Source organism: Marmota flaviventris, chromosome 16 (assembly GCF_047511675.1).
Source record: "Marmota flaviventris isolate mMarFla1 chromosome 16, mMarFla1.hap1, whole genome shotgun sequence".
Lineage (NCBI taxonomy): Eukaryota > Metazoa > Chordata > Mammalia > Rodentia > Sciuridae > Marmota > Marmota flaviventris.
This window is the reverse complement of record NC_092513.1, coordinates 2,300,134-2,312,753: the sequence shown is the minus strand read 5'-3', so window position 1 is coordinate 2,312,753 and position 12,620 is coordinate 2,300,134. Positions and strand designations below refer to the sequence as shown.

The window sequence follows — 12,620 nt, the reverse complement described above, 5'->3', positions numbered from 1 at the left end:
ATACATTAAAAACATTGAAAACCCTGTTTTTTTACTCTGAAAGAGTAAAAGTGGTCCTCCTCCTCCTCCTCTTCTGTTAAGCCAGCTTCTTCCCTGTACCTGGTGGGGAGAAGTGGGCCAAGGTGATAGGGAACCTTAGGATACCACCTGAGTGTCCTCATGCCCTGAGGTAGAGCCCCAGGTCTGCTCAGAGACCACCTGGGTTGTCTGAGGTAAGCTTCTGAAAGTCGATCGATCGATGATGTTATTTCTCTTTAATTAAGAGATGTGACTGCTTGTGGGTAGGGGTGAGGTGTCAGAAATCAAAAGGGACATTACAGTCTGTGGGAGTTGGAGGCCTCTGGTGACTAAGTGCTTGAGTTGTAGGATGAGTTCTCAGAGTGCAGTTAGACTCTGGGTGAGCTGTGTGGCACTGTGGGATTGAGTGGCGGCAGGTGTGGCTGCCGCCGTCTAACCTTCTAGTTCTCTTCTGTCCCAGCAAGCCTTAGAAAACAGTGGGCTGTCTTCACTTCCAGTTGCAGCTCCGCCCAGCGACTGCAGCCACACCAAGACGTCCACAGGGCCAACCGCGAGCCCCGATGCTGCCAGTGCGTCCCCCGGGCAAGCAGACCCCACGGACACGGGGCCAGAGAAAGGGCCAGAAAGCCCTGAGAAGTTGGATAAAAAAGAGAAAAAAGCTATAAAGAAGAAGTCCCCGTTTCTGCCTGGTAATCCTGTAGGCTTTTCTTTGAGGAGCGCGGGGGAGCATGTGCTTGTGATAGGAGAGTCGCACCCTTCCCCTCTGGGGTGCCCTGTTCGAGGCGTTTCAGGTCCAGCTGTAGTCGGTCAGTGTGGGAACTGAGAGGATGCACCCCAGGCGGCCCCAGGCCACCCCTTCTCCTGCCTTTGGTTCCTGGAGCTTGAGCTCGGGCTGCCTGTCACCTGCCGCCATCAGCTCCGGAGACTCAGACCCACTGCTCCCCGTGGCTCTGGCCTGCTGCTCCCTTGTCCCGAGCTCCTGACAGGCGCGTCCTCCTCATTACCCCAGTGCTGCCCCGGCCCTCGTCCACCTGAGCCCTCCTGCCACCTCCACTCGTTGGCTTGGTCCTCGCTCGCCTGTCTCTGGGCCACAGGCTCCCCTTCACTGTTCTGGCTGTCACCTGTAGTGACGTGGACTGCTGCCGTCTCCAGACACTCCTTCGTTTCCCAAACACCCTGCTTCTGAGGCTTTTTGGCACTAGCATGTCTTGCTCTTCACCCTCCTTCTGTACCCTGGTGGTCTCTCCAGGCCAGCCTCAGTGCTCCCCCTCCACACGCCCCCTCTGGAAACCGACACAAGGCCTGCCCATCTTGCCTCGCTAAACACGGGTGGTGGCCATGCTTGCCCTCTCCCTGGGGGTCTCTGTAGAGATGCAGCTGCCTGCCCCTTGTGGATGACCAGCCCTCTCTGTCCTGGAGTCAGTCTTTCGTCTCTGAATTCCCTGATGCTCAGTGCGCTGTTGCATAGGAGCAGGCACTTGTGAGAGAGCCCTGAACTGGGCAGACCTCACCAGTGCTCTGAGCAGTGCATGCTTTCTTGCTGCCAAGTGTGGGGCAGCTGGGTGGCATTCTTTTTCCAGAGCACATTTCCTCATTGGTGACATGACTTGGAAGCCTTTTCTTGCCCCGCATGCCCCTTGATCTGGCCTACTGCTCGCAAGTGAAAAAGGGTTTCTTGGACTTCAGAGGGGAAAGGTGGGGAGAGAGTGTTTCTGTGTACAGTGATCAGCTGTAGTGTAGCCCTACAGGTCCCGGGTGTCTGTGCCAGAGAGCTGTGCAAACATACAGCCTGTGTGGTGCCTCTCATGAGGTGCTGCTGACTCTTGTTGTTGTGCCAAATTAAAGAGGTTCTGTGGGAGAGATGGGGCACACCTGTAATCCCAGTGACTGGCGAGGCTGAGGCAGGAGAATTGCAAGTTTGAGGAGAGCCTGGGCAACTCAGCAAGACCATATCTCAAAATAAAAAAGGGCTGGGGACATGACGATGTGGCTCAGTGGAAAAGTACCCCTGGGTTAAATACCAGATACCCCCAAAAGACGCTCTTACCTGGGTGTAGGCCACAGAATGGGAGCAGTCCTTCCTGAAGCGGACTTCCCTTCCTACAGATGCCAGATAGCAGTGGTGCACCAGGTGCCGAGGTGAGCCTCACTGAGAGGCCCCTCCTGCCCACAGGTGCTGGAGGCGGTTTTCTCTCCTGCACCTGTCTCACCTCATTTCCAAAATGCTTAAGTAAATTAAGTGCACAGAGTTCTGACAAGTGGGAGCTCTTCTATTAATTTTACATGTGATTCTAAACACGTTCAAAAAAAGAAAGCCAGTCCTTCTGGTTTTAAACCTGATAACTGAGGTGAGATAACTGATGGTTTCCAGTTTCTACGCGAAGGTGTTCTTGTTTAAAACTTCCCAGGGATCAGTTCACCTTCAATATAGGAGTTTTGTCTGGAAATGCCTTGCCAAGACGGAATGTGATCACCCAGGAGGACACGTGCAAGACTGTTCTTATCTCTTAAGTTGTAATGTTTTCTTAACAGCTTGTGATTATTCTTGATTACATTCCCAGATTGAATGGACTCTACTACATAAAGTCACTGTTTTTAGATTTATTGTTTTGTCAGAACGATTTTCTCATAGAATTTCCTTGCTATATTAAGAGGTCTATATATTATTTGAAAATTTAACAAATTTTAACTATCAGCTGACTTACAATAGGTAGCTCATGGTGAATTTTCAGTGACATTTGGAGTTTACTGCAGAATAGTATTGACCATCTAGAAATTGCAGTATTGACCATCTAGGAATCACGGTGAGAGGGGTCTAGTGGGAAGCTGGTGATTATTCTTGCAAGTGTAAGAATGGTGGTTGCAGCCATTCTATGTGGAAACTCATCAGAACATGGGTACTCTGGTCTTTTTAGATCAGCATGGTTTTGCTCCATGTTTTTTGATGTCTTGGGGTCGTTGCTATGAGCTTTGGTCACTGTAGAGTGCTGTCACAGGCTGTTGACCTTGCAGCACATGGCCCCAGCATGCTGCCACTTTCAGGATCACCTGCTTTTAAAAGTACAGTCATCCTTGGCAATCTGGGGGTTCTGATTCCTTAGTCCCACAGGTACCAAAATCTAAGGGCGCCCAAATCCTTTATGTAGGACAGCCTAGTGTTTGCATATCACCTGTGTACGTCCTGTTGTGCACTTAGGCCATCTTTAGGTTATTTATAATACCAACACAATGTAAATGTGGTGTAAATAGTTGTATACTGTATTATTTAGGGGATAATGACAAGAAAAATGTCTGTATGTGTTCAGTGCGGGTATAATTTTTCCCCAGAACATTTTTGCTCTTGCTTTAAAAGCCAATTGTATACTTACTATCCCTGAGGCAGGATATTCCCTGCGAAGATTGAGTCTTGTTCTGGCTCAGTTCTGTTCACTTGCCTGTTAGCTTAGGTTACTGTTAACAGCACACTATCCCATCATTCTCTTAAAATCCGTATGACAGAGCTTATCTTTCATCCTCTTCAGGATTAACTTGATCTTTATCCAAGAATGTATTTTTCCTCCTGTTGATACCGTTTGGTTCCTTAAAGTCTGTAAATCTTTCATTACATTTGGCCTAATCTCTTCCATTGCTGTGAGTCATCTTCAGGTTGCATTTCCTGTCTGTATGGAAAGGTGATTGACTTTCATATACTGATTGTGAATTCAGACACCTCTTGACTTCTGTGGATTGTGGCGATTGTCTGCAGCTTGTCGGGCTTTCCATGTGGACACTGGTGTTCTGGAGCCCGGGGATTTCTCCTCTTGCTGGGCTAGCTGGCCTCTCGTGGAGGCAGTGCTGACAGGCCTGCTTCCTTCTGTGGGGGGCGAGGAGGCCTCTGCGCTGCAAGCTTGCACCTGGCTTTCTGTGATGGGCTTCTCAGGTGCCTGAGAATCTCCGCTTCCGGAGATTCTCACCTTTGTCAGTTTGCCAGGAGGTCAGTTCTTTCTTCAAGACTGAATATTATCAAATACTTTCTTTTTCTCTGTTGCTTTCTCATATTGTTTTCATCTGTAATGTGTGAAGTATGGTAGTTAATTTATGAATGTAAAACCACATGTTCCATCTGGGCTGTGATCTTTTTGCCTTCTTTCTCTTTTTGTCCTTTTTTCTAAGGAATTATTGGATTTGCTCAGCTGTTTTTTTTTAATTTTCAATTTTGCTATATAAAACTTATGTACATTTTTGTAAAAATTGTATATTACCAGTACTCATTTTAATTAAATTTATTCCATTGTAGAATACACACTGGCATTGAAACAATTTAGATAAATCTGATTGTAACTAGGTGTGTGATGCGTGCCTATAATTACAGGCACTTGGGAGGCTGAGGCAGGGAATCAGAGTTTGAGCCCAGCTTGATGAGGTCCTACCTCAAAATAAAAAAAATAAAAAGGACTGGAGATGTAGTTCAGTGAGTAGAGTGTCCCTAGGTTCAATCCTCAGTACCCCATCCCCCCCGCAAGAAAAAATTGATATTTTTAGTTTTGATAGTTGTATTTTATCTAAAATTGTCCATATTACATAAAAGAAAGTGAAACTTTCATGAAAAATATGTACAGTATTTTTGACTGATATGTCTTTATGAAGGACACGACTTAAAGTTTCAGATAAAGTAATTAAGAGGGCAGGGTGGCTGTGCTGTATTGGTGCTAGGGATTTAACCCACCCCTTGGACGTGCTAGACAAGTGCTCTGTGACTGAGCTGCACCTCACCCTTCATGACCTTTTTATGTACAACTTTTGAGTCATTAGGCAAGAAACTATTTTTTGTTGTCACCTATCTGTATTTAGGGGAAGTTATGCACATTTTATTGGAGATTCTCAATAAATCATTGCAATAACCTTGAAATAGTGTTAAAAAATTCCTGATTATAAATTAGGCACTCCTCAGATTTTCTCTCAGATATTCCCTGAGAGAATACTTTTAGTGACTTTTTGAAACTTTAGCCTGTTACGGCTGAAACACTTGAGAAATTCTGAGTTATGTGTACAGTGGCTTGCATAAAAGGACAGTGTCCTTGCTGATGTGCCGGATGACTTCTGGGCCCCATGGAGGGCCCGTGTCCTTGCTGATGATGCCAGATGACTTCTGGGCCCCATGGAGGGCCCGTGTCCTTGCTGATGATGCCGGATGACTTCTGGGCCCCATGGAGGGCCTGTGTCTTTGCTGATGGTGCCGGATGACTTCTGGGCACCATGGAAGGCCTTTTTTCCTTGCTGATGGTGCCGGATGACTTCTGGGCACCATGGAGGGACTGTGTCCTTGCTGATGGTGCTGGATGCACCCTGGACCATGATTGAGGGGGCTTGTTCTTAGTACTCCCGCATAGCCAGGTGAACCAGCGCCACTGCACATCTGCCAGGTAAGAGGTTCACTTTGAAGGTATCAGGTAATGTGCTTGTGAACAGATCCCCTTGGCTCTCTGTACTTCCTGAGAGTCCTGCCGATTTTGAGGGACAAACGCTTCTATGCCCTTGGATCTGCATGTCCCACTGCTCCTTGCGTGATGGCCATCACTCTCTACTCCTAATATGCTGTGACTTGCTCCTTCTTCCTGCAGACACGTGAAGAAACGTTGAAGTTGCTCCTCTGGAGAATCTGCTTCTCATGGCAGCCACTGTAGCTCTCTTCGTGAGTCTGAGCACATGCTGACCGTGTGTGAAGCAGAGGGCTGAGCATCCGTGGTCATGGGGTGCTTGTGGTTCAGACATGGCCTGGTCTGGCCAATGAGAAGAGTGACCTCCTGAGGACCTCCTTCATCTTGGAGCATGTGTCTAAGCAGGTGCTTCTTCTAGGCAGATAAACCTGCAAAGAGGGAATACGTGAACTCCAGTTTGCTTCTGTAGGACACATTGAGGCTGGCGAGAATATCTGGAGCAGTCCAGAGGAACTTGGGGTGAGCTGCTCCAGGGGGCTGGCTGGCCTGCTCGGCCTACCCAGGGGCCAGGTTGAGAGCATCTGCTGGATGCCTGCCTTTTTTCACCTTGTGCCTACAAGCTCTTCTACAGAATTCTAGGCTTTTCCATTGCTGGATTCAGCAGTACTCTTAGGAATGCTTGTTTCCTTTCTGATGGGCATTTACTATCAGTAACTAGCACCCAACTGTGTGAAAGTGGAGTTTTTATTCAACAAGGACTGGGAGCTGTTCTCAGTGGATATAGCTCCAGAAGTCAGTGTTCCATCAGAAGATCCAACAAGGAGCATGTGTTCACTGGGGCCAGCAAATATAGACAGCAGGTCCATGCACTGACGTGCCTGCACAGAAGTGTTGCTGCCCTGGGTGCTTCTGTCTGATAGTTTTGAGCAACTGCAGCACCCTGATAGGAGCTGACTCCTGATGCTGGCAGAGTCTGAGCCATGCTAGCTGTCAAGCCATGTCTGGGGAAGGGGCTCCAGGAGGCACTCCAGGGTGTCGGCTCCGCACCCTGATGGACGTCACGCTGTCAGGTGTGTCAGTGCTGTGTGCAGAACTGAGAACTCTGCGCACAGCTGGAAGCCGCCAGCCGATACCATTCCTCAAACAGGCTGCATCGCCACTGCTTTCCAAAAGAAAAATTACTTTGCTTTGACAATGTTTCTAGTTTTGTGTCCACTCCCAGAAGTCAGGCTCTTCACAGCGGCCGACCTGCCATCCTCTGCCACTGTTTGCTGATCTGAGAACACTGTAAGCTATTTCAGGTTATATAGATAACGACAGCAAAGCCCAGTGTCAGGGACAGAAACTCTGTGGTCATGAATTAACTACACTGTAATGGCCACTTTTGTTTCTGAAGCATTCTTGGTGTCCTCTTTTGAAGAAATTTAGTCCCTCTATCACTCAGTGACTGTCCTTTTATTTACCAGCCTGGACTATCAGGCCTTACCTTGGGTGGGAGCCAGAGGAAGAGTCAGCTGCTGAAGAGTGAGGAGGGGACTCTGGACTCCCTCTCCTCTGGCCTGCCCTGGGTGGGACTGACTGAGCAGAGCACAAGTAGGGCTTCCTCTCCTGGATGTGAGACTTTCCTTATTCCGGTGTTGCCCGCATTCAGGGCTTCATCTTGGGATTCCACCCAGTGTCCCTTATCCTGGCCATCTTGATGCTTAGGTCTTGGAACGCGTGTCATTGCTGGCTTTTGCTGTTTTTATCTGGTGAATGTGCCTAGGCCAGGTCCTTCAGAGTGCAGCTGAGGGCCACCTTGCTGATGCAGGAGCTCCGTGGCATTCTCCCCTCCAGGAAACTCATCTGCAGTGTCTTTGCACACTGTCCTTCTTGAGCATGAGCACCTGTCTCAGCACCTGTAGGGCTGTCCCACCCTTGTGTGGTCACACTGCCTGCCTGCCTGCCTGCCTTGAGACTGTAGTCAGTTCAGGGGCAGGGGATGACTTGAGCCTGGCTTGGTCCTTGGCACGTGGGAATGCTTTTCTTGGAGTAAAGCTGGGAGGTCAGACCTATTTGAGAAAGCACACTCGGGCTCTGGGACCACGTGGGCCCTTTGTGGACACTGGCTCCATGGCCCTGACCTCCTGGGCCAGTCTTTGGTCTTTGGGATGCCAGCTTTCCCATCTACAAATGAGGCTGATGAGGGAGCAGGCAGGAGAGAATTGAAAGGAAATCCACATAATAGTGCTTGGCACATAGTAGGCGCTTAGTGAATGTGTGTCTTTCCTGCAGTGATGGGGCATCGGGTGATGGTTTTCAGCAGGATGTGTGCATGTGTGTCTCTGTTCTCAGGTTCTTTTTTCCACCTGATGTCTTATTTTTCAAGATTCCTGAATGGTGTTCCATTTTATAGATGTTTTGCAGCTTATTTGACTAGCCTATTTATTAAATAGAGACGTTCCACTTATTTGCAGTCTTTTATTTTCACAGTGCCGCTCTGATATGTGTGTAGCTTTGTCATTTCACACATAAATTTATCTGTGGGGTATGTTTCTAGAAGTGTCAAAGGTTTCGTTTCAAAGGGTAAATTCTATAAAGATTGTTTTAAGATTTTAATTTTGAAATAATTTTGATTTTAATAGAAAGATTTCAAAACAATACAAAGAATTCTCTTATACCTTTCACCCAGAGACCCCTGAATGTTCTCATCTTAATGCATTTGCCTTCTCTACTTAGGGATTTGAATTTTCCCAGGGCCTGCAGATGTAACACTGCTTTAACTGGGAGCGTTTCCCTAATAGTGTATTGCCTAAAACCAAGGACAGCTTCATGGAGCCATAGTACATCACCACCAGTAGGAGATTGCTACTGTGCAGTCTTTACACCTCTTACAAATTTCATTTTTTAAATTAGTGTTGTGTTTGCTAACAAAAGAAAAATTACTTTGCTTTGACAATGTTTCTAGTTTTGTGTCCACTCCCAGTAACAGTGTCTTGGAGTGCCTGTTTCCTCATGGGCCTTTTCAAGACAGAGTTATAAGATTTTCGGGTCCGCTATGCTCATCTGCTTACCTGGTTAAAAACTGGTACTTTATTGTCACATAAATTATATTCTCTTACAAGGCTTAGGTTGAGACATTTTCATATTAAAGAACACTTGTATTTTTCCATTAGACTACTTCTTGATTTTCATTTTGTGGCTGTGATACATTAAAGTTGGTGATATTTTGTTATCTATATTTGTGACACACATTCTTTTCTAATGTGCTTTTCCACTTGAGGGAAATGTTTGCCTTTATATTGCTAAGTTTGTCAATTATTTATGACTTTTGGGCTTGTATAACATTTAGACTTCAGCACCAACCTTATGGAAACATAACTTCTTCTTTCACCTAATGCTTTTGAATCTTGGATTCAATGTAATTTCTCTTTGGCTGGCTATCCAGGAGTCCAAACACCATTTGTTGAACAGGTTTGTGTCTCGCGGCCTAGCTGAATGGTCAATTTTACATATACCACTCCATATCTGCCCAGGTCTTTTCCCTCTTGTACTTCACTAGTTTGCTAGTCGTTTTATTCAATAAGTTCTGGTACCTGTGCTTAGGCTTTATTGTGCATTTTAGTAACTAGGAAGCCTAGTTCTCTCTTGATACTCTTGTTTTGAAGTGTGTACTTGATAATTTTCCCATATTTATTTTTTCAGATTCACTTTTGCTAATGTTTCCAAAACTAGTCTTAGTATGTATGTATGAATGATAAATTAAACCAGGGAGAATCAATGAGTTTATAAAGTTTTATATTTATATGATTTATTCATCTTTTTCTCATATTTCAGTTGTATTTAAAATTTTTCTTGTGGCTATTGTTTGTAAATAGAGTGTTGATTTTATTTTCCTTTTTTGTGTTGTCTTGATATGTTTTATTCGCCTCTTTCTGTTTTTAGACTTAAAAAAGTTTTAGAGTACATGATCTTACGAATTCCTTTTCTATTAAATATGATTACATGTTTTTTTCTTTACAAATATGGGAAAGTGTTTGAAGGAGGGGCGCTGTTGCCCTGTGCTGGGAAACTTGCCTTGTGGGGTGTGGGTCTGGTTTTCAGGCCTTCCCACTTGTTGCAGTACAACTCTGGATTCAGCCTTTCATTTTTGCACATGCAGGTCACATTTTGAGCCAGCTCAGGGCTGCCAGTTTGGAATTTTTGTTTCAGTTTGTTCCCAGAAATAATTAGAACTTGGTGACAGTTTTATACTGTGTGTTCTTCATAATTAAATGTATATTTTAATTAAAAAAATTTTTTTAGTTGTAGTTAGACACAATATCTTTATTTTATTTATTTATTTTTATGTGGTGCTGAGGATAGAACCTAGCGCCTCGCACGTGCTAGGCGAGCGCTTACTGCTAAGCCACAACCACGCCTCTGTATTTTCGTTTTTGTTTGGAAAAAATTTGATTTTCAGAGATGAGTTTCTAATTTTAGCTACAGAAGATACAGTTATGTTTCTGATTTTCTTTTACCTAATAATTTTTCCATATGAATTGTTCTTGCAAAGACTATTATCAGAGAAAATTCACTTTCTCCTTTTACAGATTCCTTTGTATGTGTGGAAAATTCCTTGTATTTGCTGATAACAAAGAGAAAGAAGAGATTTTCCTTTTCCCTAACAAAACTATGCCTGTATAGACACAGTAAAATAAATAAGTTAAAATTTTCTGGTGGATTTCATCAACATGACCAAAATCTTTTAGAATTTACTTAAATTGAATCTACGTAACTACTGTAGATATTTATTTCATTTCAGATAAATACATGTAGTCAAACTTTTCAAAATAAAAAGTGTGCTGAATTTTATTTAAAATATACATGTGTGTTAGAAATAATTTTGCTTATTTCCATAAATTTTTATTGTGATCTTCTTCTGTTAGGAGTAGTTTTAACTTTGATTTGGAGTTGAATAATGACCTTTGTAGTTGAAGAAGGCAGGATCTTTCACATCTGATCATGGACCCTCTAGTGTCATGTACTATTTCTTGGTCAACTGTTTGTAAATTTTCTTTTGAAGCTGAACAGTCTATCATTTGCTGATTATTTGCATTCATATTACTTTTTTGGGGCGGGGGGTGGTGCTGGGGATTGAACCCAGGGCCTTGTGCATGCAGGGCTAGCACTCTACCGACTGAGCCGTATCCCCAGCCCCTCATATTACTTGTTATTTGTGGTGTGAGAGGCTCAGTAAATAGTTTTGCAGACTTCATTCGCATCTGCCAGTTCCTGGAGCTGGTGGGTCCCTGGATCACACTGGCCCTGGCTGTGGGGCAGCTGGTGCGGGTCTGTGCACTGGTTTCCGAGATGCTGGGTTCAGCTGCAGCCTCTTCCTGTCTGTCCTGGAGGCCTGCCCTCATGTGCTCATGGAAAGGCAGGGTGTCTTCTAGATGGAACATCACAGTTGGTAACTTAGCCATGGGGTCAAGGTAACCAGGTCTCTAGTAACTTAGGTAACTTAGCGAAGGGGCCAAGGTTAAGCTGTTCGCTGGGTAATCTAGGGGTGGGGTTCAAGGCCAAGCTGTGGTAACGGCTGACGCTGCGCTTCCTGGGGCGGGCACACGAGTGCGGCGGTGCATCCATCCTTCATGCGCCCGCGTGGTTTCTGGGCCTCTGGACTGCCCTCCTCTCCTTGTCGCTCCAGGCTCCGTTCGGGAGGAGAATGGCGTGCGGTGGCACGTGTGTCCCTACTGCACCAAGGAGTTCCGGAAGCCCAGCGACCTGGTGCGCCACATCCGCATCCACACCCACGAGAAGCCCTTCAAGTGCCCGCAGTGCTTCCGCGCCTTCGCCGTGAAGAGCACGCTGACGGCGCACATCAAGACGCACACGGGCATCAAGGCCTTCAAGTGCCAGTACTGCATGAAGAGCTTCTCCACCTCAGGGAGCCTCAAGGTGCACATCCGCCTGCACACAGGTGCGCGGGCGGGGTTCCGAGAAGAGCTGGGCGTGACCGGCCCGCACGCACACCGCGCACGCACACCGCACACCGCGCACGCACACCGCACACCGCGCACGCACACCGCACACCGCGCACGCACACCGCACACCGCGCACGCACACCGCACACCGCGCACGGGATTGAGCGGGGGGCTGAGCTGGGGTGGGAGGGGACCTGCTGCCTGCTGCTGTGGGAACCTTCTGCAGTCACTGGTAGGGCATAAAGGGGTCGCACTTGAGGTCCACATCTTTTAAAATAACAGCCTTATTGAGATGTAAATCACATACCATAACATTTATAAGTGCACAGTTCAGAATGGTGCAGCTACCCCTCCCCCAATTGGAACATGTTTGTCACCCCTCCCAACTCACCACTCACTGGCAGGCCCCCTCCTGAAGCCTCAGGCTCCCTGCCGGGGTGGCGTTGTGTGCCAGAGGTTAAAGACGTTGGAATTAGTGTTATGTCCTTCTATGGAATCTGCATTTTTATTTGCCAAAAAAATTATAAAAGGAAACAAATTCGTTCAGAAAAGGGGAGACAGGAGAGGATGTTAGGATGGTATTACTTGGTTGTTACTTACCACCCAGGAGCTACAGCTAACTGCTTGTCAAGAGCTGCTGACAGCTCTTCAGGCACTGGGGTATAGGACCCAGGGTGGGTCTTGCCATCAGCCAGCAGTGGGCGGCTTGAAGGGATGAGCACTCTGACACAGTGGCTTGAACACCCGTAGTGTACAACTTAAGCCTTTGTCCTGGAAATAAGTGGTCTTTTTCATGTAAAATGCTCTTATTATGTTTCCCACATTTGTCATTATGCACTGTATAAAAACAAGAGAAGATAATTTATAAAATCCATGAAATTATAAGCATGGAATAACAAATGAATATTCAAATCAATACTGGAATTACTAACGTTTTATGTTGGAATTTTTTACTGAAATCTGATTCCTTGAACTAATTTTAAACTGTGCTCTCATTTTTATTAGGAGTCAGACCTTTTGCTTGTCCTCACTGTGACAAAAAGTTTCGCACCTCAGGCCATAGGAAGACCCACATTGCTTCCCACTTCAAACACACGGAGTTACGCAAGATGAGGCACCAGCGCAAGCCTGCCAAGGTCCGTGTGGGCAGGACCAGCGCTCCAGTCCCCGACATCCCTTTGCAGGAACCGATTCTCATAACTGACTTAGGTAAGAGGCACCCGAGGAGTCAGCACGGGCT

The 12,620-nt window shown here is 46.2% G+C and overlaps 1 protein-coding gene across 4 annotated transcripts in view; it reads left to right on the top strand.

Annotated features, from left to right (window-relative positions):
• Znf236 (zinc finger protein 236) overlaps positions 1–12,620 on the top strand; it is a 94,017-nt gene that overhangs the window by 25,729 nt on the left and 55,668 nt on the right. For all 4 annotated transcript variants that reach the window (XR_011704758.1, XR_011704757.1, XM_071602626.1 and 1 more), the window contains exons 9-11: positions 479–707; positions 11,104–11,376; positions 12,386–12,589. Coding sequence is in view for 2 of the 4 variants with exons in the window: in XM_071602626.1 (XP_071458727.1) it covers positions 479–707; positions 11,104–11,376; positions 12,386–12,589 (706 nt within the window). In the remaining 2 variants the exon portion in view is untranslated. The remainder of the gene's footprint in view (positions 1–478; positions 708–11,103; positions 11,377–12,385; positions 12,590–12,620) is intronic.